This window comes from Hippocampus comes, unplaced genomic scaffold (genome assembly GCF_001891065.2).
Source record: "Hippocampus comes isolate QL1 unplaced genomic scaffold, H_comes_QL1_v1.1 scaffold85, whole genome shotgun sequence".
Classification (NCBI taxonomy): Eukaryota; Metazoa; Chordata; class Actinopteri; order Syngnathiformes; family Syngnathidae; genus Hippocampus; species Hippocampus comes.
The window spans coordinates 2,356,040-2,380,980 of NW_017805540.1; the positions used below are offsets into that span (position 1 = coordinate 2,356,040).

At 42.9% G+C, this 24,941-nt stretch overlaps 3 protein-coding genes across 4 annotated transcripts in view; 2 read left to right on the top strand and 1 right to left on the bottom strand.

Moving 5' to 3' along the window:
• The window catches only part of tns3 (tensin 3), a 64,959-nt gene extending 62,309 nt beyond the window's left edge, over positions 1–2,650 (top strand). For both annotated transcript variants that reach the window (XM_019878913.1, XM_019878914.1), the window contains 2 exons: positions 441–470; positions 555–2,650. In XM_019878913.1, the coding sequence (XP_019734472.1) occupies positions 441–470; positions 555–699 (175 nt within the window). In that variant the 3' untranslated portion in view covers positions 700–2,650. The remainder of the gene's footprint in view (positions 1–440; positions 471–554) is intronic.
• An 8,470-nt stretch (positions 2,651–11,120) lies between these two features.
• On the top strand, positions 11,121–18,163 carry LOC109521219 (insulin-like growth factor-binding protein 3). The gene is made up of 4 exons (XM_019878919.1): positions 11,121–11,615; positions 13,725–13,975; positions 15,970–16,089; positions 17,782–18,163. The coding sequence occupies exons 1-4, from the start codon at positions 11,240–11,242 to the stop codon at positions 17,905–17,907; spliced, it is 873 nt and encodes a 290-aa protein (XP_019734478.1). The 5' UTR covers positions 11,121–11,239; the 3' UTR covers positions 17,908–18,163.
• A 1,965-nt stretch (positions 18,164–20,128) lies between these two features.
• igfbp1b (insulin-like growth factor binding protein 1b) lies at positions 20,129–22,401 on the bottom strand. The gene is made up of 4 exons (XM_019878918.1): positions 22,021–22,401; positions 21,817–21,947; positions 20,980–21,108; positions 20,129–20,899 (listed from the first exon to the last, which is right to left on the bottom strand). Exons 1-4 carry the CDS (start codon positions 22,361–22,363, stop codon positions 20,774–20,776), a joined length of 729 nt encoding a protein of 242 aa, XP_019734477.1. The 5' UTR covers positions 22,364–22,401; the 3' UTR covers positions 20,129–20,773.
• Between the last annotated feature and the right edge of the window lie 2,540 nt (positions 22,402–24,941).

Below are 24,941 nucleotides of genomic sequence, written 5' to 3' on the forward strand. Positions count from 1 at the left end.
TGGGATCAGTTGCAATGCATATATGTGAATGATAAAAGTAAATTGCACATTTGTCGAAGGAAATGTAAGGTGCTTCATGAAATGTTTTGTAAAAGATATGTTCATTAAATTTCAACATTTTCCTAATGTTCTTGTGCTTCTTTATACCAAAACAAAGGAAAGACATATTGTTTTGGTTATTTATAGCAAAGTATTGTATCATTTTAATGGTCCGGCCCACTTGACATCTACCGAGGCCGTATGTGGCCCACCATGTGAAATGAGTTTGACACCCCTGTTTTAGACGGTCACGCCAATGATGAAACTTGGGTTTGATTTTTGAGGCATCTTTTTCCAGATGTCAGTTAATCATTGCATATTTGCATTCAGGGGGTGTGGGTGTACCTTATGTTGTGGCCCGTGAGTGTAATTTTCCCATTTTCACTTTTCTTTCCTAACAGGTGGAAAAGGGATGGCTGCACGTCAGCAAAGTAAGGACATGATTCACACCAGAAGCCGAAGAGCCTTTTAACACAATTAATGTTTCTCTTACCCTTTGCTCCGCTTCTGCGCAGGATCTTTGGCTTCGTGGCGAGAAAAAGTGGCACCTCCATGGACAACGTGTGCCACCTGTTTGCTGAGCACGACCCAGAGCAGCCGGCCAGCGCCATCGTCAACTTTGTGTCCAAGGTGATGATCGGCTCGCTGAAGAGTAAGTAGGACGACCGCCTCCTGGAAAAACGAGGAACTATAAATGTGAGACGATGATGAGCGAGACATTCTACTGAACATGGACTCTCATGACTTCAGTTCCACACCCTTATATGTGATGTTTCACTATTAAACAGTAAGGGCATTAATAATGTCATTTCATTTACGAAATCATGGAGAAGTGTGTTAGAGTGGCGTGCGTGTATATAAATTGGTTTGATTGGATGTATAGTGTGCATATATGATCTATGCACCATAAAAAAAAGTTTTATTTTTTTAAACCGTACTTAATCATGTTCTGCATTATAAGTCTTCCGTTCTGTGTGTACGACAGCTGTCAACATGAAAAATGAAAAAGAGCGAGTGATTGTGTGTGTGAGATGAAAATTATTTTAAGTAAACCCTAATATATATTGTGTATTCCTCTACCCCATGACACAAGCTGGTTACAGTGTCCAATTATACCAAATTTATTGTCTTTTGGGTCGGGTTTTTTTTTTTTTCTTTTTATGAGGGCACGTCCCCATGCATGACTTTGTGGGACACTGAGCCAATTCAACATTTAAATAAAACATTTGAAAACAACACGATGAAATTATCTCACTGTAAAACAATATTGAACAAACCCAGTGAATTAAAAAAAAAAGTCTGTTTCAAGATCACCCCTACTTTGAAAATCAAGAGCTGCAAATATATACCGCTGTATTATCACCCTTTGTTAAGTGTCCATATTGCCATCACCGAATCTTATTCTTTGTTCTTTATTGTTCTCAAACTGCTGCTCATTTGAAACACACTGTGTGAGGACAACGCTGTTGCGTTCATCCATTGTTAAATCCTCATCTTTCTTTCCATTGCTGAAGTTATTAGAACGTTTGTAAAGAAAAACAATATTTATTTTTCTCAATCCCCCAGCGCCACCAAAAAAGAAAAAGAGAATTTTATTAAGGACCGGTTTTGTTATATGATGCGTTATTTCTCTTTCTCACGCTGGATTGCCTCGCCCCTGAAGTCCTCTAGTGCCCCCTAGGGGTGGCTATTATCCTCAGTAACAAAATGGGCTTCCACTTCTCTCGAGCTTTTCTGAGCGCTTGAACGCAGCCTACTCATTCAGATACGGATGGCGCACCATTTCTGTATCCAATAGCCTGCCATGAATTTTGTCCTAACCCTCCTCAAAGCTGATTCTTTAACATGAAGTTTGAGTAGCGGGTTTCCAAATATCGTCTTTATTTCTCTGAAACTGCCATGCCCTTGTTCAACTAAGAGAGAAAGAAATACTCTTTTTCGACTGCAAAATTGTCCAATAGTGGCTGGGGAAAAGCTGAAAAATATCATTATTTTGTGGGATGAATTTTCTTCTCGTTCCACGTCAAACAACCCGAAGTTATCTGAGAAGTATTTTTCTCTATTTTTCTCAATCTACTGCCTCTCTTCAGATCTTTAGCACCCCTTGCCGGCTGAAGGAGAACAGTCCATACCCTCGTTAAAATGAATTTCTGAAGGCACCTCACAAAAAAAAAAAAAAAAAATTCGTCAATTTTGCTACAAAACTGCTTTCTTTGTTCTTCTCATTCTGCTGCGCCTCCCCTTCTTCTGGTGCCCCCTAGGGGGGGATGTTCCCGCAAATTTTGAAAACTGTTGTTCTCAGTACAGCGCTGGAGGATATTTCACTATATTTCTTGTATCAGTGTCTGAAAAGAAGCCGTAATTTTAACGTTCATTCAGTCTGTTCCAGGACATGTATTTTGTGTACCGTGTGGTTGCTGTGAAAGACATAACCTGTATTTCCATTTTGCTTTCGCTTATATCACCACAGTGTGGCTCTGTATTTCCTATGTACAAAATGGTAAAAATGTCCTCATGTAAGTGGACCTCTGTGCTACAGTTTATTCTTATATGCAAAGGGAATTGTTTCGATGTGCTCTGTAAATAAAAACAATGAAACATTTGTATCAAATATTGTGCGTTGTTTTTAAGTTGCCAACAAACTCCCTTCATTCAATTTAAGCAGTCATTATCCAACTATCAAGATTGAATATTGTATGGAGAACTTGTCCTTATTCACAGAGGAAGGCCTCAGCTGAGATTCAAACCGAAGCTGCAAAAACATTTTTGTTGAATTTACTCCATTTTATTTTGTCAAGGGTGGTCCGATTGTCCAGTGCACAGCACGTTGACCTCACAGTGCAGCGGTACCGAATTCAATTCCAGCTCTGGCCTCGTGGTGTTGAGTTTGCATGTTCTCCCCGGGCCTGCATGGGTTTTCTCCGGGTACTCCGGTTTCCTCCCACTTTCCAAAAAACATGCATGCCAGGCTGATCGAACACTCTAAATTGTCCCTAGGTGTGAGTGTGAGCGAAAATGGTTGTTCGTCTGTGCGTGCCTTGCGATTGACTGGCAACCGGTTCAGGGTGTCCCCCGCCTACTGCCCGAAGACAGCTGAGATAGGCTCCAGCACCCCCCACGACCCTTGTAAGGATAAGCGGATCGGAAAATGGATAATTTTGTCAAGTGGTTGCCCGAAATAAAACCATCTGGAACCAGATATGTTATTTAAGTAGACTATGCATCTTATTTAAAAATGTATCTGGAAGCAGAGCATTTTATTTCGGGCATCCCCTTGTTGAAATAAAATGGAGTCAATTCAACACACCATTCTTTTCAGTGTAGAACCGTAAGGCAGAGGTGCTCACCATAAGTCAACTGCACTGCCACTGAATAAGTGTTGACTCAAAAAGAAGGCAACCTCGGTTGTTGCGGACAGAAACGCTGGAGAATTTTACCTGCAACACAAGCCTGGGCAGGTTGTCTTGATGGCAGTGGGAGAGAATATAAGAGGGAGGGAAAGTGTCTTCATCCTCCTCCACCTCTTCCTTACTGTCCATCTGCAGGTGGTGAAAGTTAAGAATTCCCGGGGTGGGCAGGAAGGAAGTGCAGGCCTGCAGGTGTGGCGACTGCAGCGGAACCGAAAGCTCGTCTTGCTCTGTTATTTGTAATACAAGAAGCTGGAAGGAGGAAAAAAAGCAATATTGTGAAGACTACACAAGGGCACAAAGGTTTGGATAACTTATGGGGGCCCGTGCAGCAATTTGCCATGATTTATGAATTTAGCAGCAGATTAATGACACAGGAGGGGTAATTGCAGAAAAAATACACAAGAGAGCAGACCAGATTGTATTTAGAAAGCATTAAATCTACCATGTACAGTAGAGGAGGCCTGTGGCAATAAACAGCAGTGGCCCAGGTTTTTTAGAGATATGAGAGCACATGTTTGGAAGCAGACCCCTTTACGCGCTTTTAATGAATGGGGCATCTATTTCCACGAAGGAGAACAAATGTTAAAGTGAAAGAGAGAGGGAGGGCGACGGAAAAATGTGTTCTGGGATGCCGAAATAACTAGTGCCCTTTTTTCTTTTTTTTTTTGTGAGATAAATTGAACCACTGAAAATTGGAGTCAGCTAACTGAATCTTTGTCATTGAAGAAATAAACAGAGAAATTGGATCTATTTCAAAGGAGTAGTCCAATAGTCATAGTCTAAATCAATTCCAGTTTGAATCAATTTCAATATTGACCTTTCGGGGGCAACAATTGGTCCAAGTCCCACTTCCAAGATAGCCACACCATGAACGCAGACTTCGCAGCCAAGTAAAAACATCCTAGAAAATGAGAAAGCGGAGATCCAGTGCCGGATCAGGGTCAAAACACCCAATTACGTAACAACGGAAACCACCTGATGACATCAGTCCACACCACGGTGACACGCGGCATCAATTTTTTAATGATTTTTAAAAATCAGAAATGCAAGGAAACGTTTCTACATTTTTTTTTCGGGGTGCTGATTCTGAGTCTGCCCTTGTTTTTTCTCCAATAAATCAGTTTTTCATAATATTATAAGAACAATAGAATAATAGGTTCTATCATACTATTCATACATTATCTGAACCACTTCATCCTCACAAGGGTCGTGGACGATGCGGCATCAATTTTTTCATGATTTTTAAAAATCAGAAATGCATGGAAACTTTTCTACATTTTCTTTTCGGGGTGCTGATTCTGAGTCTGCCCTTGTTTTTTCTCCAATAAATCAGTTTTTCATAATATTATAAGAACAATAGAATAATAGGTTCTATCATACTATTCATACATTATCTGAACCACTTCATCCTCACAAGGGTCGTGGACGAGCTGGAGTCTTTCCCAGCCATCTTCGGGCACTAGGCGGAACTGGTTGCCAGCCAATCACAGGACGAACAACCATCCGCACTCACAATCACACCTAGGGACAATTTAGAGTGTTCCATTACCCTGCCATGCATGTTTTTGGAATGTGGGAGGAAACTGGAGTACCCAGAGAAAACCCACGCAGGCACAGGGAGATAATATGTAAAGATGCCAATCAATCACAGGGTGCACACATAGACAAACAACCATTCACGCTCACAGTCACACCAAAGGAAAATTTACAGTGTTCCATTTACTTACCTGGCATGTTTTTGGAATGTGGGAGGAAACTGGAGTACCCGGAGAAAACCAACGCAGGCACGATGAGAAGATGTAAACTCCACACAGGAAGGCCGGAGCCGGAATCGAACCCTTCGCCTCTGCACTGCGAGGCGGACGTTCAAACCAGTCGATCACCATGCCACCCTATATCGAAATATATTTCATAATATTTATGAATTAAAGGTTGAGTTCAGCAAGTGGAATTTTTTTTTATCTCAAACATAACTAGGTCATGGTAAAACCTGTATTGCGTAAGCTTTTATAGGTCAAACTTTGAAAAAATGAAAATATCTCAAAAACCGGATGTTTAAAAAAAAAGTAGAGACTTTTTTTTTTTTTTAAATCAACATCAAAAAAAAAAATGGGGGACACATAACGGCATCTCTCATTAAAATTTGCTGTTTATTAGTGTTACCAATTGCAATTATAATCATGTGCCTTGGCGATAGAGTCCTTTGCAGCTCAAGATTTCCCCAGGAATGACTCTGCCTATCAGGAGTGTTTGTGGGTTACATATCCTTTCACCCCCCATTTTTATTATTTTTTTAAAATAACAATTCCATGGTGGGCGGTCTCGAATGCTCTCAAGGGTTGAATATTGTCTCACAGGCCGTAGGCTGCTCACTGCTCCTTTTAACCTTTTTCCACCGACTGCTATTGACATTCAGCAGTGATAACTTGCTCTCGACAATATACACATCAAACCACATTATATCACCACAGACCACCAGCACTTGCAAAAACAAATACAGCATTTATAAATAGGCTCTGTAAGGGATATCGCCACCCTAATTGAGTCTTTGTTTACAATGACTAATGGCGTGTCTGTAATGATACAGTACATGGCCGGAGCCACTTGGTTCAGGTGCTTTTTCACGCACTGTATATTTAAAGCCAGGCTCATTGCTGTGAAGTGTGAACAGACTAATATAAATGAAGCGTGAATGAAAAGGCACTTTGTGTGTTTCTCTGTCGTCCACTTGTGCCCGACTGACAGAGCGGTCAGACCTCCTTCACACTTGTGAGGAAATGTGCGCGCATGTGTGAAAACATGTTAAAGTCTGGACCAGTCAGACGAGTGCAGACATAGGAAGCCATGTTGCCTGGGAGGGAGTTAGGGGGACTGTGGATCATTTCAAAACCAACACTCTGCAACTGTCACGGGCCGACGTCGCGAGCTCGTTTCCCGGCGTCTTCTACTTTGCTAATTACAGCCTCCTGCTGCCTGGAGGTGGGGGGGTGACGAGGTGTCAGAATTCCCCAAAAAATAGTTGCTGGCTTCTCTCCAATCTCTGAAGAAAAAAAAAAATCAGACTGGGCAGTTAAAATTGACATGTCAGTACATAAAGGCTTTATAAAAGAAAAAAAAATGCTTTTGAATCGCAGTTTGAGGGGCAAAATTTTTCATTTTGCACTTCATCGAAACGCTTTGAATAGCTTAACTGAGAATCAACCACAGAGACAAACGGAGATGAAGTAGAAGAAGTAAAAGTTGTATAAGTGCAAGAAATAGAAGTACAAGTTGCAGTACAAGCAGAAGTAGAGTTTGTTTTGTCCTTCAAGTCAATCTGCTGTTACCTTGTGACCACAGACCAACGTGACCTGCAAAATGGAATATCCCAGAAAGTGTACAATTTGGCGATAGCTCGAAATTCCCGAGAACCAATTCACTTTTATTGAGTTTACTGAAAATGAAAACAAACAAACAAACAAATCACCAGATGTTTTTCAATGCATTTGGGCCAGCCAGAGCTCTATTAAATTGGTATATATAGAGTCGTTAGCATGCAGTCCATCTGCGATAAGATCGGGGGGGGGGGAGGGGGGGCGAAATAGAAAAACGCTGAAGTTACCCAACTACCGGTAGTCATGTGATATGTACAACAGGCTCATTCCTCAACAGCTCCACCCGTTCCTGTCTCGCCCAAACACACCTACAGACTATATACAGTATGTATGTGTTCATAGACATAAACACTGGTTAGGGGAATGGGGTTCAAATTGAGGTAATTATCCGAAAATAACAACCCGTACAGTTTGGGCAATGGACTGGTTTCAAGGCGTGACAAATGAATGATGGGGCTTAAAACTCACTTCATCATGACAGAAAATGTTTGGAAAAGGGTAACAGTACTTTCTGAAAAACAACAACAAAAAAAGTCATTACAATAGTCAACCAGGTGCAGAGGCACACAGCTTAACCAGATGGCATTTGTTTGTTTGTTTGTTTTTTTACAATATGCATTTCATATGTACCGTGATATAGAGCAGTGGTAATGTTGAAATTTGTAAATAATAATTGGATGATGAATACTAAGAGCACTAACGCCCAAATGTGCAAATTCAATCAAATCTGATGGGGTGCGCCGTTGTGGGAGGGGTCAGAGCAGATTTCAATTTGGCCACTTTCCAAACAAGATCACAAAAGGCCTGATGGTTATCCCGAGCGATTATCTTGAGGGATGATTTTTCCCACCCAATCTGCTCAGAAAATAGTCAAAAAAAGCTTACATCAAACCTGCTCAATATTTACCATTTGGATCATATTTTAGACATATTTTATAACACTGCTCAAGAAGTTTAAACTTTTTTTTTAATCACTGATGCAAGTAAGATATTGAAAATATTTTTTTTTAGCTGTGATTTTTTTTGTTTATTTTTTTCTAGCATATCAGATTTTCATAATAATATAATAAAAATAATCTAATGTGTGATAGCAATATATCGAATATTATTAATTAATGATTTATTCCTTAATGGCTAGGTTCAGGAACTGGTGGATTTTTTTAGGAAACACATCAATATATATCACAACACAAAATCCGTATTGCATACGTTTTAATCAAACAAATTAACATAGGAAAAAATTTAAATACAAAGAAAATGATGTGCTACAAAAGACAAAAAGACAAAATACATTTTTTAAAGCGCCGTGAAAAATACGGGTACATAAAAGCCATGTCTGATTGAAATTAGCAGTTGACCAGTGTAAATTTAAATCCAACCCAATGGGTGCATTGTAGTATAAAGACAGTTGGGTTTAAAACCATTTAAAAGTGAAAAAATGAGCCTTTGATCTTAAACTCATGTCATTGTTGGCAAAATATTATCCATCCATCCATTTTCTAAACAGCTTATCCTCGTAAGGGTCGCGGGGGTGCTGGAGCCTGTCTGCCAGCCGTGTTCGGACAGTAGGCGGGGGACACCCTGAAATGGTTGCGAGCCGAACGCAGGGCACACAGACGAACAACCATCCGTGCCCACAATCACACCAAGGGACAATTTGGGGTGTTCAATCAGCCTGCCATGCATGTTTTTGGAATGTGGGAGAAAACCGAATACCCGAAGATAACCCACGCAGGCATGGGGAGAACATGCAAACTCCACACAGGAAGGCCAGAGTCTACACCTCTGCACTGTGAGGCTGACGTGCGAACCGGTCGATAACCGTGCCGCCCAGCAAAATATTACTGCAGTGTAGTTTGGTTTGACAATTTTTTTTTCTCTGTGATAGGCTGCGTAGCAACCAGTCCAAGGTGTGGCCCACCTGTCCACCAAGGTCCAAAGGCAAAATAACAGATAGATGGAAGTTCTTTTTTGTCAAAAAAAACACCTCCGGTGTCATCCATATGCGCTTCTTGAAATTGCCACCTGTTCCGATCAAACTGCTCAGCGCTTCCAGTTCCAACCATATTTTAACTCGGTCAGACTACAAGACTCTTGCCGGGCGCATCGTTAGCATGTAATTGGGGTGAACTAACACTTTCATGCATAGTGGAAAGGAATTCTGCATAAAGGCATTATTGAGTTGCGAGTATCATACGGGGCATGGACATATGTGCTTTATTAAGACCGCCGCGTTCCCTGCAGCAAGATTTATTTTTAGCTACACCTGACTGGCTCGTGCCGCCCAAATGATCGGAAAACACTTTTCAAATTGCACCAGATTAGAAAGTGTCAACTCGGCAGCCCATGTTGAACACATGTACAGTACAGCAATGTCCCGAGTGTGTGTGTGTGTGTGTGTGTGTGTGTGTGTGTGTGTGTGTGTGTGCACTGGCAGCATTCTTCACACTCTCTCTTTATTGAGTGGCTGCTCGGTGGGATGACATTCCTGCAGCGGCCGACGTTGACTGCTGCTATGCGGAAAATGTGCAGGTGGCTCCAAAAAGACCCCCTTCTGAGGAGGAGAGTGAGGAAAATCACCCCCCCCCACCTCCTCCCCACCCGACTCCCGACTCCCCTCCACTCTCTTCCTGAATACGAAACAAATGTTTGGCATTCCACTGAGAAGGACTCTCTGCTGCAGAGTTGCCCAGTTAAGAGCTCGAGAAGGCGGGCAGAGTGCCAAGCCTGGTTCAGCATAAGCCTTTTAAGGAGACGACAGGCACTTGTATTGATTTTTAACATAGTCCCGCTATGATCTGTAATTGCCACAGACATAATTAGGTTGGAATGTCTCACTTTTTTAGCAGAGGTGGGGAATGGGAATCCATTTTCAAGTCATCCAATGGCCATAATGAACTGCAAACAAAATGTGAATTATTACACTGGTCAACGGAGAATTTGAATCAGAGATGCCTTTATGTGTCCCGAAACATATTTTTGATGCTGATTTCAAAAGCCTCTTTTTTTATGTTGCTAGCACATCAGGTTTTTGAGATATTTTCATTTTTTTGTTTGACCTATAAAAGCTTGCACAATATGGATTGTACCATGCCTTGTAATTTAGAGCTATGACGTTTCCGAAAAACATTCCACCTTTTGCTGAACCTAACCATTAACTCATAAATGTTACTAAATATATTACTACATCACATATTATATCATTGCTATAACATTAATATTATGATTATTATTATCCTGATGAGCTAGAGGGGAAAAAATGACAGCAGATCCACAATCATTATCATTGCAAAAAAACCCAACAAATCTAGAAAAGTTGACTTGCAGTCCGGATTCAAAAAAAAAAAAAAGCCAACATTTTTTGATCAGTGATATTTGATGTTACCTTCCTAAAATAATGGACGATGTCATTTTTTTCCAGTTTTTTTTTTGGTAAACACAAAACAATGGAACCAAATTGAATTTTATTTATTAATAATTTAAATCAGGTATGTCGGATGAGGGAGACATCGAGAACACGCTGGACATGGGGCTCTCGTGCACCTGACTTGGGCACCCCTGATTTATGCCATTCATTATTTTAACATGCCGACATCACTATATAACATTACTATACAACATTTCCGGGGCTTCTCGGCCAGGTACTGTCGGATGCTGAGGGCATTGTTAGCAGGCCGCTGTCTCGTGAAGCAGCCATGAGTTGATTTGCTACAACGGTCACCTCTTTTTACGAACCAAACAAAGCATACACCACGCATGATCTCTTTGGAGACGTGCCAGTTGAACGTTCAGCATATAAAGGGGAATTGCTCACATTTTGAAACACGAGTTTGAAATGTATAATTTGCTGACACACCTCTTGCGCTAAAGCAGTAAAGGGCCAAACCATTTGGGGCCATGACTAGACCAGACAACAAAGGGTCATTGAACCCGTCACTCGCACACTCACAAATTCACGTTTGGACCCCTATGGGTGACTTTGTGCACAGGCTCGACGAAAGCATATGACGCACTTGATTCGCAAATAATTATGCAGGGTGTATAATTAAATAGTCAGCATTTTTTGAGGGAAACAATCACGATTTTAGTGTTGGTTGATTGATTGTTGGTAGTTTTTCAATGTACTGCAGATATGCTAATTAATCTCACTTGCAGATTGGGAAATAACTGATTTAAAGATTTGGGGGTATAAAATCGTTAATGTGTAATTTAGACTGAGTAATAAAGTCAAGTACATTGCTGTGATGAGAAATGGCAGAGTGGAGTGGAGGCAATTCATCAGTGGAGTTCCGCGGGGGGAGTGACTACAGTTGCAGGGTCTATATATTGGGATGTTTTGTGCGGTGGGATTACGCGAATGAGAGCACAGAACGAGTCACCGCGGCAGGATTACTCTCCCCGGCCACACACGCAACCATGGATCCGTGCTTCCGCGCCCTTTGCGTGACTTTCGTGCTGGCGTCTTTTGGCCGCGGGTCAGGTGCGCTGGGCCCGGTGATCAAGTGCGAGCCGTGCGACGATGGCGCGCGCCTGTCCTGCAAACCTCTGCCCAAGGACTGCGCCGAGAGGGTCCGAGAGCCGGGCTGCGGCTGCTGCCTGACGTGCGCGCTCAGCTTCGGCCAGCCGTGCGGCGTGTACACGGGCAGATGCGGCGCCGGGCTCGCCTGCCAGCACCAACCAGGCGAGACCAGACCGCTGCAGGCGCTTCTGGAGGGACGAGGGGTCTGCGCCAACGCCACGAGCACTCGACGTCTCGTGGAGAGACCGACGCCTCCTGTCAATGAGCTGCCAGGTATGCGTGCACCTTGATTATACTCACGCTCGCTTTAACAGCGTGCATGGGTGCACACTGGCGTGCATTGAGGAGTTTGGAACGGCGCGCAAAATGAGCACAGGGTTGTCTTTATGGCTCATACTGGACCTTTATAGGCATCTAATTAGTGTTGGGGGAGAGGGACAGGAGGGTCTTCAATGGGAGCTGCAAAAAGTAAAGAGTAAGTTCAACTCAGCATGGGCGCAGAGTGAATGTCAGATTTGCAAATTCGCAGAGAATATATCCTCTGCTATTTGCTGAAAAGTTTCCCTTCTTGCCGTTTTTGTTTGGTTGTTTTTGTTTTTTTTTTTAAATCCCAAAGCAATGATGGTATTCCTTTGGCACCATCTTATGGCAACCTGGTGCCAAGGAACGATGTAGACGTGAGTTGAACTGCTTCATTTGGGCAAAAGTAATGCTGTAGCGTTATCGTTTGGCATCTTGATGCCAAGGAACTACGTTGAAGTGAGTCAGGGAGTTTCATTTAGAGGATCCTTTTTGAAATTAGTTTATTATTATCTACGATTGGCAGAACAGCCCGCTTATCAGTCCGCTGGAATCACCTCAGGGTCACCCGTGACCCTAATGATGAAAAGCACGACAAAAAAATGGATGAATGGATGGATTTTTTTTTTTTATGATCATACATTATGAGGTAAAGTTGAGGTAACTTGTCAATCGTATGAATAAGAGTGTTAATGCTGATTTGTCTCTACGTGCACTCTGATCAACTGGCGACCAGTCCAGTGTGCAGCCCAAGTTAGCTGGGATGGGCTCCTGCTCATCCGTGATCCGAATGAGAAAACGCGCGATAGAAAATGGATGGATGATGGACAATTCAGTAGGAGACTACTTTTATTCTGTCATACATTTATCATATGGTCCTCGCTGGACTCTTAAAGGTGCAATGTCTTGTCACTGCAGGTGGTACACGCAAAGCTAAGGCTGTTGTTTAATTGGTTCACTTACACCCGTGACACTTCACAGCACCCTACCTGAACCACGGTATCTAAAAATAAATCCAGTCGAGTAAGTTGGTGTATTTGGATTCTGTGGGGGGGTAGAAATGAAATTTCATCACAGTCTGGCTAGTCACCGGGGCAGTATCCTCTAATGCGTGTATAACTTCCCTGACACTTGACTGCACTGTAAATTGGGGTCATAGCTTTTTCATTCCTGGAAGATACGACTGTGTTTATAAATAAGCACAATATAGGGTATATTAGTGTATTGTACGACTTTGTGGGTGGAGAGGTTAGGGGTGGAGGTAGCAATTTATTCACTGTATGGCTTGTGGCACCTTTAAATGAACTACAGTTACACCCTTGACTGCACCATTTTGGTCCTTGATAAGGCACTGGGGTGTCCAAAACTAAGCCCGGTGGGGTGCATTGGTGTATTTTTTTTTTAATGGATTGTTGGAAATGAAATGACAATATGACATATCACAAGAGTGATAACCTCAAGTGGTAGTTTGAGACTGATAAATGGACTGTTATCACAATATGGCTTGTCATTGGGATGGTAAACTCAAATGCATTACCCTAATCCCCTTGACAATTACAGTTTGGGCTCATACCTGTATAGGTAAAAGGGTGTCTAAGTCATAAGCCGAATTGGGTGCAATGGTACAGTTTTAACCTTAAATTCAACATTATATACATTTGGATTGCCTTGAGGGCGGCGCTTCAATGAAAAAGACTTACACCTTTAATACCCTGACTGGAATCAGTACCTTGGGGTCCAATCATAAGCAATAATGAGTTCTTTGGGGATTAGATAAGAAATCTTATCACAGCGTAGCTTCTTAATGGGGTGGAACCCCCTAAATGCATCATCTTTATACCCTTGACACTTGTTTTATAACTCGCAAAAAAGGTTCGACTTCAGCATGGAGTCCAACAATAAGCCCCGAGGGCATTCCTTTCGATTGTAACTTTAAGGATTGATTGTACCTTCTAGTATGTTGGAATCACTTTCATACCGCGAAAAACAACCACACCCAGCAGTATTTGAATGTGTGTGCTTGGGTCTGCAACCAAAACACGGCACAGCGAACAACCACGTGCTCTTTCAAAACACTGGCAGAGACCATCGAGACTCCGGACGAGGAGCACAACTCTACCAGTGGCGTCTTCCAGAACACGCACAGTGCACATAGCAGACCCACGGGACCCGTGAGACCTGCGCTTAACCCCTTCCCGCCCTCTGCCAAGGCTGAAATCCTACGACGGGAGCAGCAGAAGAGAATTAAAAGCTTTAAAATGGAGGACGTGCCTGGACCACTCCTGACAGACCAACAGAACTTCTCCCTGGAGATCAAACCGGAGCCTGAGTATGTAAGTACCACAACCAATAGCTTCCTTCCTCTGGAGCACGGAATTGGAATGTTTTTCTGTTCTCGATCTCTCTTTCTGTGTTTTGGTGTTTTTCTCCTCCTGCGGGTGATGAAATGTTTTTTTGGGGGGGAAGCGTGCTGAAGGTTGGCAGGCGCCGCGACCAACAGAATGGCATGGGCAGCGAGCAGGGACCGTGGCCCTGCGGCTGACCTGGGTCAGGCGGTTGTTTGACCACAAGGCGTCCGCGTGCCGGCTGCACGGAGTGCCAGCGGATGATGGATTGGCCGGCTTGAGTGCCTGTTGGGAAGCCCAGCTACTATTTCCATCTCCTCTTTTGGCCAAAGACGTGAATGCACACGAGAACTGGGCTTTGGCTGCATGGTCGCTTTAATTAGCGACCAGAGTACTTGGAGCTTAGGACAGGCCTTTTTGGCTCTGCTTTCATGCTTCCCCCTTCCCACATCCATCCATCAATTTCCTATAGCGCTTATGCTATGTCAGGGAGCCTATTCCAACGGATTTAGGGCAAGAAGCAGGGTACACCTTGGTCGGGTTGCAAGTCAACATTACCGGAAATTGAAGTATGGAATTTGTCTGTCTGAAAATGGATTTTTTTTTCCCACATTTATCATGTTGGGTCGGATTAAAAACAAACGCTGGTGTTTGAGCAAGTTTGATCGCCATCGTCCGGATCCTTGCGTACGTCAAACAAGACGACGGAGAACAGTTGAAGAAGTGCTCACAGGTCAGATCAGCTAAAGTGTGAGCTGCACACAACCCAAAGACCAAAACTCGGGTCAAATGACAGCAAAAACGATAGCGGAAACGTACGAATGTACAAGAATAAAAATCCGAAAATGAGCTGGAAGACAGCATTTTTTTTGTTGGCGATGTCTGCATTTTGTCAGATAATTATTTCAGGATGTGACTTCATTTAAATGTTTTTACTTTGTTTTTTTATAATTTGATTCAGATCAAAGGACCAGGGTGGAAACATAACTTCGGCCATTCCCAAAATCAACTTCACATGCCCGTGCTAAAACACCCGCATAATGCAACTCTGAGACAATTGACTGCATTGATAAGAGATAAGTGAATTGGACCCAGATTACAGTCAAACCTCGGTTTTCGAACGTCTCTGTTCTCAACCAAAACTTTCGAGTTTTTTATGCCTCGTATTACGACCGAAAATCGTTTCTCAACCAAACTGAGCACACTTGAATGTGCCACTTGACTCTTCTCGCCTTCCTTACACGAGGAAGTGACGCTTCGTCGTGTAGCGTTCCATTGTGAGCAGACATGTTCAATAAAGATTTTTTTTTTTAAAGAGCGTGGTTTCGGTTTTCGACAAATCAGTTTTCGTACAGCCTTCTGGAACGGATTATGGTCGAAAATCGAAGTATGACTGTCTCTTTGGTTGTTTTGCGTTCTCCCCACAAGTTCTGACTTGGAAGTCAGCTCCAAGAAGCTGGAAAATCAGGAAGAACTTGAGAAAATTCGCTGTCGCTACACCCGAAAAGCAAACTTGATCCTGTACTGACCACCAGTTCATCACAAGAAAAGGACAAAAGGCACCAAGTGGGAATCAATCTGTCTCCCGTGTCAGCCTCTGACGTGAACCACTACACCACCAATGGCTCCATTTTTATAACACGACAAAACGGAAAACGTACATACCGGTTAGTGAAGACATGGAATGCAAAATGGCGCCACCTGTGCTAGCTGAGGTTTATGGTAGCAGACATTCATCCGTCCATCCATTTTCTGTACTGCTTAAGTCCTTATGGGTTTGGTGGGGAGCTGAAGCCTTCCTAGCCGACTTTGGGTGAAAAGCAGACTGCAGTCTAGACAGGCTACCAGTCACACCTTCGGGCAAATTTAATGTCTTTAATGTCTTCGTTGAGCCATGACTTTACAGGAACAGACAACTGCTGACACATAACAATTTGATGACAAACTTACCGGAACCGCTGATGGTGTTCTCTTGTGTGCAGGGTCCCTGTCGGCGAGAGCTCGAGAGCATCCTCGGCAGCCTCAAGATTACAGACACACTCAACCCTCGAGGTTTCCGCATACCAAACTGCGACAAGAAGGGCTTTTATAAGAAAAAGCAGGTAGGAAACAGAAGTACAATCGGTGGATCAACAAGCGGTGTTAAGGGTCGTGTGTCACGAAAACAAACGTTCACACTGCCTTTCAAAGCCGAAATTTTTCACCACGTCTCTGTTCTGCATACGAGATGATGGAGTCAAACCCAATTTTCTGATGTCGTATGCTGGGATAGGGGTGTAAAACTTCAATACCTGATTCTCACCATCATTGGCAGCGGAACATGCTGCTACCTTTCATGCAAGTGGTGCGGGTTCAAATCCTGAGCAGTGGTCCAATATCCAGCAACTGGCTGGTCCCAAGGCCAGATCGAAAAGGGCTCGGTTGCGACAAGAAAGGCGTGCGACGTAAACACTGCGGCAAAAGAAACAGTGACTCTCTGTGGCAACAACACTCTAAGACTGCTTTTAGCTTTCAAAATAGTTCCGTTCAAAACATGAACTTTCCCAAAGAGCTTTCTTATTTCAAAAGAGCGAGCCCAAGTGTCTTACTTGTTTTTTTGCAGGCTGCATTAATGGAGATTCAAAGCCCAAATGCAGTGACTCAAACTGTGGGCCTCCTGCAGCCCAATTATAGATGTGAATCTGTCCTCCTGTATTCATCGGTAGTTATTAGAGCCTCATCATTGCACCGCCACACCAGTGAGGTAGACCCCGAGCCACTGGCACTGGAGACTGCGACCGCAGTGCCCAAACCCCAGTGGCGTTGCCTGACTGGGACGACGCTCGGGAATCTTCCCAGCGAGACAGACGTCAAGGTGGCCGCCGGCACCCGACGTCCTCGCCCCATAATTGCTGGACTTTTGAGAAGCGCTCCCAGAAATAGAGTGGCGGCCGTGCCCTCGCTCAGCGGCTCAGCCCACAATGGGGTTGTAATAAATGCGTTCATATGGAGGCACTTAGGGCGCCTCTGCGTCGCTTTTCTTATTACGCAGCCCGGCCTCCTTGCTTAATGGACGTGCTCTCCTGCAATCATCTCATAAGCAGCCAGGCTCATTGTCTTTGTTTATGTAGAGTGGATGCAGCGCAGTGTGCAGCGTGCACGCAGGCCTCCGGTGCTTCCATTCATGTGGTCCGGTCTAATTTGGACATGGACATCATCTGCAGCCAACCCATCCCTTAATAGCAATAAACGTCTCCTTGGAGACGTTTTCTAACGCGTTGCTATTCTTCGCAGAAGCGTGTTGCGATGAGGACGCACAACTTCCATCCCAATCTGCGCGTTTTACTAGAGCAGGGGTTGACCTTTCGTAAAATTGGCAATAAAATAACAGCCCTCGGGTAGCTCCACGCAGACTCTGTAAGTCATTTGTAGTACCCATAATTTGGAGCTGTGGGGTATAATCAGCAACAGATGATTCGTGCTGCCACCGGCTCCTGAAAATAGATCTGGGTTCTCAGTTGTTCACGAAAGTCCCTAAGCAAATATTTGAGCAGGTTTCTGTTTACCTTCAAGGCCTCTATATGTGTGCGTAACAGGAGGTGGACCATAAAAGTTGCTGAAAATACCACAGCGCGCCGCGCGGCCAAGGCTGCGTTCACTCAAGCACAATCTGCCCATTAATGCCTCTTAACTATTGCCGTTCTCCTCCATCGACTAAAGTGGCCCGTTAGCCATAATGCCGCACATTCAACGAGTGTTTTTTTTTTTTTTTTTTTAACATTTAGCTTCACCTTCTCCCTCCTCTTCACTTGCAGTGCCGTCCATCCAAGGGCAGAAAGCGAGGCTTCTGTTGGTGTGTGGACAAATACGGGCAGCCCTTGCCAGGTTTCGATGGGAAGGAGCGAGGAGTCGCCCGACACGTCAGCTCGCAAGGCCAATAGGAGCCCAAGTGGGACTTGAGGGAGGGGGAGGGCTAAAGATCTGTAAACAAGCAGAGACACTGAGGATATTGGGAGAGAGGCGATATGTGGATGTTTGCTCTCTCTATCTGCGGGACCTTTTTGTACAAGGAACCAGATGGATTCTTCACAAAAGTTTCTGACAATGAAGACTCGGGCGATTCATGTCCAAAGCCGATGGAACGCACAGATGTGCTGCCATAATAATTATGATTATTATGAACTTGCACGCCGGTCACGCTTTTTTTTTTTTTTTTTGGGTGGGGGGGAAATCATCAGTTTTGGTGGGGGGGGGGGGTTGAAATCATCAGTTTGATGCCAGCATAAAAGTTTCTGAATTAAGCATTGTCCTTCTGTCAAGGATCTTCCTCCAATTGAGTCTCCTATGGCCGAATTCCCAAGTCAGAGTTGGGCCAAGTATGAGTTCTGGAATTTTGAGCAAAATGGCCTCTTCATAGCAAAATGGCCGACTTGCTATTCATTTTTATGCATCGGTCTTCGAGGCTTTTTTGCATTCATTGCACTTTGTATTGATCGTTGAAAGTGGCACTTCAAACTTTCTGAGGGGTGCTAGTGCCTTTGGTGGTGGGGGCGGTTTTAGGGGGGCTGGCGTTCATATAGAGGGCTCCGTCCTTTTAGCAATTACCCACAATGCACTACCGGCGGCCATATTGGAGGGCTGTTATAAACAAGCCATACACGAATAGACTTCGTGTATGGCATTGTGGGTAATTGTGGGTAATTGCTGAAAGGACAAGCCCTCTATTCAGGCCTTCTAAAATACCACCATTTTGACCAGGATTCAAACATGTTAAGCTCCCCCAAATAGTCAATTTAATAACATCAAACATCAATTCTAGGAGGGCCTTCGCACTGCCTAGTGCTTCGACCCAACTAATTACAAACATGCTTTTACATTCACGCGTTAACCAGCGAGTCAGTCTGTTCAATGCATACCACATCACAGCATTTAGCACAGCAATACGCACAACGGTTTCTTATGAACTGCTAATATTTAAATCAATATAAGTTAGAAAGAAAAAGAGACTGCAACTCCTTCGTTCTGGTAGCCATTGTTTTGGTCAGGTTGTCGGATCGTTCTCTGTATGGGTATACTGGCTGGTCCTGGTATCAGTCTGGAAAAAAAAAAGTGCTATCGAACATCCCTATTCTCTCTTTTAATCATCGCTGAACAAGCGTGCCATTTCTTTCTTGCAAAATAGTGCTTGCCTCACGTTTGTATTGATCATTGGCTTGTGTACAGTGTATGTTGTGATGGCTTAACAGGACATATTTTTGTAAGCGTGTTGAAAGTGTGGCAAACCCTGCTTGAGGTAAATATGTCGTTTGCATGTACAGTACAAGGGCAAACCCTCAAAGGTCTATTTTTACCTAATAAAGGCACAATGAAACTACTGTATGTGTGTCTTTTGTGTGTTCTGTTCATTTCTTGGGTTTTCTTGTGAACACAATCGGGTATGTAATGCGGATTTGACAGTGCATTGTCATTTATAGCTATGCCTTTTTAGATAAAAAGTCTACCTGTTGCTGAATCTCACCCTTAACTCATAAACATGAATATATAACTACAGTAGATGACATATTACAAAAACCCGATGGGCTAGAGAAGAAAGCAGATTTGGAATCAGCCCAAAAAAGCGGACTTGCATCTCTGATTAAAATAAATAAATGGAAAACTTGACTAGTCTTACATTTACATTACAATGTCTCATTTTTTTCCAGAATCACGATACATATACACTGACAAGTTTTAGCTCCGACCCGCAGGCCCTCTTCCAATCAAAGTCCACCAAGGCCTGATTATTTGAAAGATTATTCTTATTGATTGTACTGTGGTGTGAGCTGTGTTAGCAGTGATTTTTCCCTCATGATTGTCAATGGAGATTATTACGGTCTTCTTGAGTATACCACGTGCACGCACACACACACACACACGCACGCACGCACGGAGAGCAGTAAGAAAACAATTCTTTTTTTTTTTTTCTCTCATCGTGTGTGGAGTCTCACATTTTCGAAGTCCCGCTGAGTTTTGTCCATGCTGCACTCCTAAAACTATACATGTGGCAAAAGTGTGACATGTGAGTGGAGGTCAATAAAATACTTGCTGCTTTCTAACATTTGCGTTTTCCGATTCTATTAGAAGTACGTGGTTGAGACAGGATGGCAAAAATCAAGTGAACAAGACTTTGGAACAGAATATATTTGGCATATACACATAAATAACAGAAAATACAGTAACTGCTGTACATCAGTCCTCGATTACAAAATAAACTTTGGAATATTGCATAAATATAAGAATAAATGTCAGATTTTATATTATATATAAAGCAGTGACGCTTTGGATAAAGGGAGGGGAGGAGGTGGGTAACTGCAGAGGTAGACAAATGTAGAAGCTTGGATGAGCCCTGATATGTTTGTGCTTGACCAGCATACACATACTTGCGGCACATTAAGTATCCCCCATTGAGAAAATGAAGATGCATGCAGACAATGTCAACATGTTGCATGAATGAGCGGCTGTGTCGATGTGAATGAATTGAAGAAAAAAAAAAAAAAGAAGGCCCTAAAATGGGGCTTGGCAGTGGTTGCAGGGCTGTGGTTTTTGAGGAATGGAGTTATTCAGTCAGAAACAAATGTATACAGTGTTGCCCTATTTACAATTGACGATAAAAAAAAATAAAATAAAAAAAAGACGGGAACACTTTTTGAAAAATGACTTGTGATGAATAAATAAAATAATTTACAATTCGGCTTCGTGAATGGGACGAAGGTGTCCCTGTGTGTGTGTATGTGTGTGTGTGTGTGTATGTGTGTATAATTTCCTGCTTCAGTGAGTGACTTCCTGGTGGCACTCTGAGTCGCCGGGGATGTTGCCGGCTCCGGGGAGAATCTTGCCGTTCCAGGCCGAGACGCACCAGCAGCGAGCGGGAGGTCCCACCAGAGATGACTCACACTTGAGGAAAGACCAAAATGAGAAAGTCAAGGGGTGTGACAAGCAAATTTGGTGGGCGAGCTACACTTTGTGCTCCTCACCTGCTTGGCTTTGTAGAAGCCATGCTTGTCGCAGTTGGGGAGGTAGAAGGTGGTGAACTTCTCGCCGAGGTTCTGTTGAGAGCTGGCGATGGCGTCCAGGGCGGCATCTAGCTTAATGTGACAAGGACCCTGAGCGGGAAAACAAGTAACCATCAACTGCTAATTCTTTTGGCCACACACAATGCTGTTGAGTATCTAATGAACGCTTCTTTGATTTTATTCTGAATATGCTCACAATAGCTTTAAACGCAGGTGAGGGAACGTTTCCATTTCAGGTTTTCGCACATTGAATTGTGCTTGATTATTTAGCATTTTAAAAAATTTTGAATTGAATTTCCTATTGAGGAATTTAAAAGAGTACAATTAATTTTTTTTTTTAAATACAAATATAGATCACTAAATTGAAATTTCTCTGAAGGTAATACAAATGGTAAAATAAATACAATTTGTTTTGCTTATTTTAATAATTTTCCAGTGATAGATACTTTTTTTTTATCATTGTAATCGCTACATTGTCATTGTTTTGATGTATTATACATTCACATCTTAATGACTACATTAAATTGTATTGAAGGATTGAAATAAATTGTCCCTTGTGGAATTAAAATAAATGTAATCACTTCATTGCATTTTCCCAATTCAAATGTATGTGTATATATATATATATATATTTTCACACATACAAATTGTTTGAGTACTATATGATCGAACAAAAATGTCATTCTATTTTTAAGCCTGAATTTAACTCTCTAATGAGGGACAAAAATGGGTAAATATTTTTAATATTTGAGGCATTAAAATGAGTAACATTTCATTTTCATGACATTTCCCACTCACCTGCTGTACCAGTTTGTTTCGGATGGCATTCACTTTGGCCTTGATGCTTTCCTGAGCGTCTGCAGCGTCTTGATTGGGAAAGCCCAGCATGTACTGGAGGGAGCTGTGATCCGCTTCCCCGTCAGCATTTTCTGAACATGAACACGTCAGATTAGCATTTTCATCTTTGAGAGTGAAACGCGAGAGATGGGGCGCTGACACTACCTTGGTCTTCAACGCAGATGCCGTGCCCCCGCGTGAGGGCATGGAGAGGCCTGGCCTCACCGGGCCTGGGCAGGCAGCGTAGACCGCTGGCGCAGTGGGCCGTGTGGACCCCGCAGGCGCTCCCTCTTTCCAGGGCGCAGGCCATGCAGCATCCGCAGCCGGGCTCCCTCAGCACCTGCCCGCAGCCGGTCGGGACAGCGGGACATTCGCTCAGCTTCTCCTGAGTGCAAGGGGCGCAACGAATTGGCTCGGGGCCCACCATCGGGGATGACCTCACCGCAGCCGCCGCCGCCGCCAAAACCACGGCCGTCACCAGCATCTTCTTCTCGCGTAATCCACACATGTCGACTCTTTGCACTTTTCTTGTCACTGCCTGCCAGCGCGGCCGTATTTAAGCATCGCCTCTCGCGAGTGTTAATGATTGACACGCCGCCTACAGCTATAACATATTTGTGTCAAAGCCGTGATAAACAGTAAGTTGACCCCGCTTGACGTGCGTGGTTGAAGGTTCACAGGGTCTGCGGTCAATATTGACTTTGGGACACTGTGATTGGACATCAAAACAAGCTGGGATGGTGCGGCCGGAGGGGTGTGGGGGGTGGGAGGTAGGTATTTTACTCATCAGTGAGTGAAGAGGTTAGGAAAACACATGCGGCTTTAAGATGCTTCAATGAGGGACGGAAAAACATGTTTGGTTTTGTGTGCGCTGTTTTGACAGCGCAAAAGCCATTTTGTTCCTCTTTGGTGAAGGTTCATCTTATCAGGAAAGGGAGATAAGGCCATGAGACACCCACACACCCACACAGGAAAACACACACTCATGCAGGCATCCCCTTTTCTTGCATAATCCTGCTAGAGTCACAACATGTTTATGTGAAGAGAACTGACGGTAATTGGTCATTTTCTTCCGTGTAGTATTGGTAGAAAGTGACAAAATATACAGCTGCCTTGGCTTCACTTTTGATGTGCTTTACAATCGTCTCTCCAAAGGCATCATCATACCCCCGCCTTGCCAATTTAAAAAAAAAAAAAACTTCCAGTATTTACTTGGTCGAAGTTGAATCACTGAGCTTCCTTCCAATTGGGCGAGCCAAGTTTTGGGCACTGAAAGTGGTGACACAGGGCCCACTGACCCAATGAATGATGGCTGTCTGCAAAACATCAAGATAACCTCTTCCCAATTGCGAGGTCTTAAGTTAAATATACAGCGGTTGACACATTCATTAAAATAGTCTTTCCCAAAGCAACATTTTTTTTTTTAACACATTAGGAAAGCAAAGCACACAAACCAAAGAAAAATGTTACAAAAAGTACTGAAATGATTTTCTCATCTCAATTGACTCATTTATTCACTTTGTGTTGAGTTATGCTGCACCATAGGCGTGTCTAGCCCATTTTGGGGGGTTCTGAAGCACCCCTAAAGAGAATTATCACGCTTCCAAAATGTGTGTGTCTCGATTTTTTTTTCTGCCGTTTTTAACAACTTAGAAAGTTGCAAAAAACACACAGTTTGACACATATTTTAATAACAAAAATTTGCTTTAAAATGATTCGATCCATCTCACCACTACAAATGCCAGATTAAGGTAAGAGTAGATTTATTCGATTAAATGTTCCATCCTTTATGTACGTTGGATCAGTGTATCAGTTTATATGTCTTATCGGATAAAACAGTGCTTGTTATCTGCCTATTGGTTGATGGTACAGAGAGTGAGCCAAAGAGCAGGGAGTGGACTCTATTAGTGTTCAATTTATTTGATCACTGATTTTAACATTCAATTGCACACCGACAGTGAACAAATAGAGGTCATTCGAGACAGGACATCATTACTATTAACAACATAAGTGACTATTTTCTGAATTTCACAAAATGAGGACGTGAAGAACAGGGAGTCTGCCTTTCAACAAAAGTTGTGATCACTGTGGGGGGGCTGCTTAACTCCAGAAACATGCATATCATGTATGCTGAGGAGCTGCTACATTAAAAGATGTCCTCCCCCAGACAGATTTTAACACAACCAAGATATGCTCCCATTATTTTCCCATTATAGTCCTTTTCTCCTGCACTGAAAAAAAAAAATGGTTTACTCAGTTTTATTTTGTCAAGTGGTTGCACGAAATACAATCCTTGGTACATTTTTAAGTGGACAAAATTAAAAAATATATATCTAAATTCAGATGATTATTGTGTGCAGACAATTAAAATGAATAAAATAAAAAGTAAATTGAACACATTTATAAAGCATGTGCTGTGACTCATGTTTTACAGAACCTTGATAAGATTTGGTTCACTCGCAGGCTTCCTTGTAGAATTCTCTTCAACATTTTTTTTTTGTTTGTTTTTTGAAGTGGTGAGTGCTCGCAGATAAATTTACTTCCATCTTTATTAAAAAAAAAAAAAGACCGGTGTAATCAGGCTGAATTTAAACTTCCACCCCAATTCAGATAAAGCCCTGATTATCGGCTGGCTCTTCAAGATTATTTTGAGTGATTATCTTGCGGGGTGTGATTCCCCGCCAACCCAGTCTACTCTGAAAACAGTTAATCAGATAATCTCCAATCTTAAACCTGTTCAATATTCATGACTGCAAATCAGGAAGAACATTGTCACTTCGTAAAAACCAGTTAACATGTGTACTATTGGCGCATGTGAAGCGCTTTCGAAGTTGCGCTGTATTATTTGACACCAGTGTGTAGATAAACCAACACTGAGAGGTGACCTGTTTAACATAGTCAATATTCATCCAAAAGTTTAATGAGGGGAAAAAATAAACAAAACACACTTGCACATGGTTGGCGTTCACTCAATAACCAGCTGATGCGATTTCGCTTCCTCTATGTTGATCATCAAGTTCACCAGCCACTGGGGAAGCTCCTCGTTCTGTAAAAAGGTATTGAAGACAATATTACCACCCCAAAAA

Coding starts and splice junctions, on each gene's coding strand:
- LOC109521219 (XM_019878919.1), top strand. CDS start 11,240: ATGGATCCGTGCTTCCGCGCCCTTTGCGTGACTTTCGTGCTGGCGTCT. Junction 13,976..15,969: donor TCAAACCGGAGCCTGAGTAT/GTAAGTACCACA, acceptor TCTTGTGTGCAG/GGTCCCTGTCGGCGAGAGCT. Junction 16,090..17,781: donor GCTTTTATAAGAAAAAGCAG/GTAGGAAACAGA, acceptor CTTCACTTGCAG/TGCCGTCCATCCAAGGGCAG.
- igfbp1b (XM_019878918.1), bottom strand. CDS start 22,363: ATGTGTGGATTACGCGAGAAGAAGATGCTGGTGACGGCCGTGGTTTTG. Junction 21,109..21,816: donor GAAACAAACTGGTACAGCAG/GTGAGTGGGAAA, acceptor TTTCCCGCTCAG/GGTCCTTGTCACATTAAGCT. Junction 20,900..20,979: donor GCTTCTACAAAGCCAAGCAG/GTGAGGAGCACA, acceptor TCTTTCCTCAAG/TGTGAGTCATCTCTGGTGGG.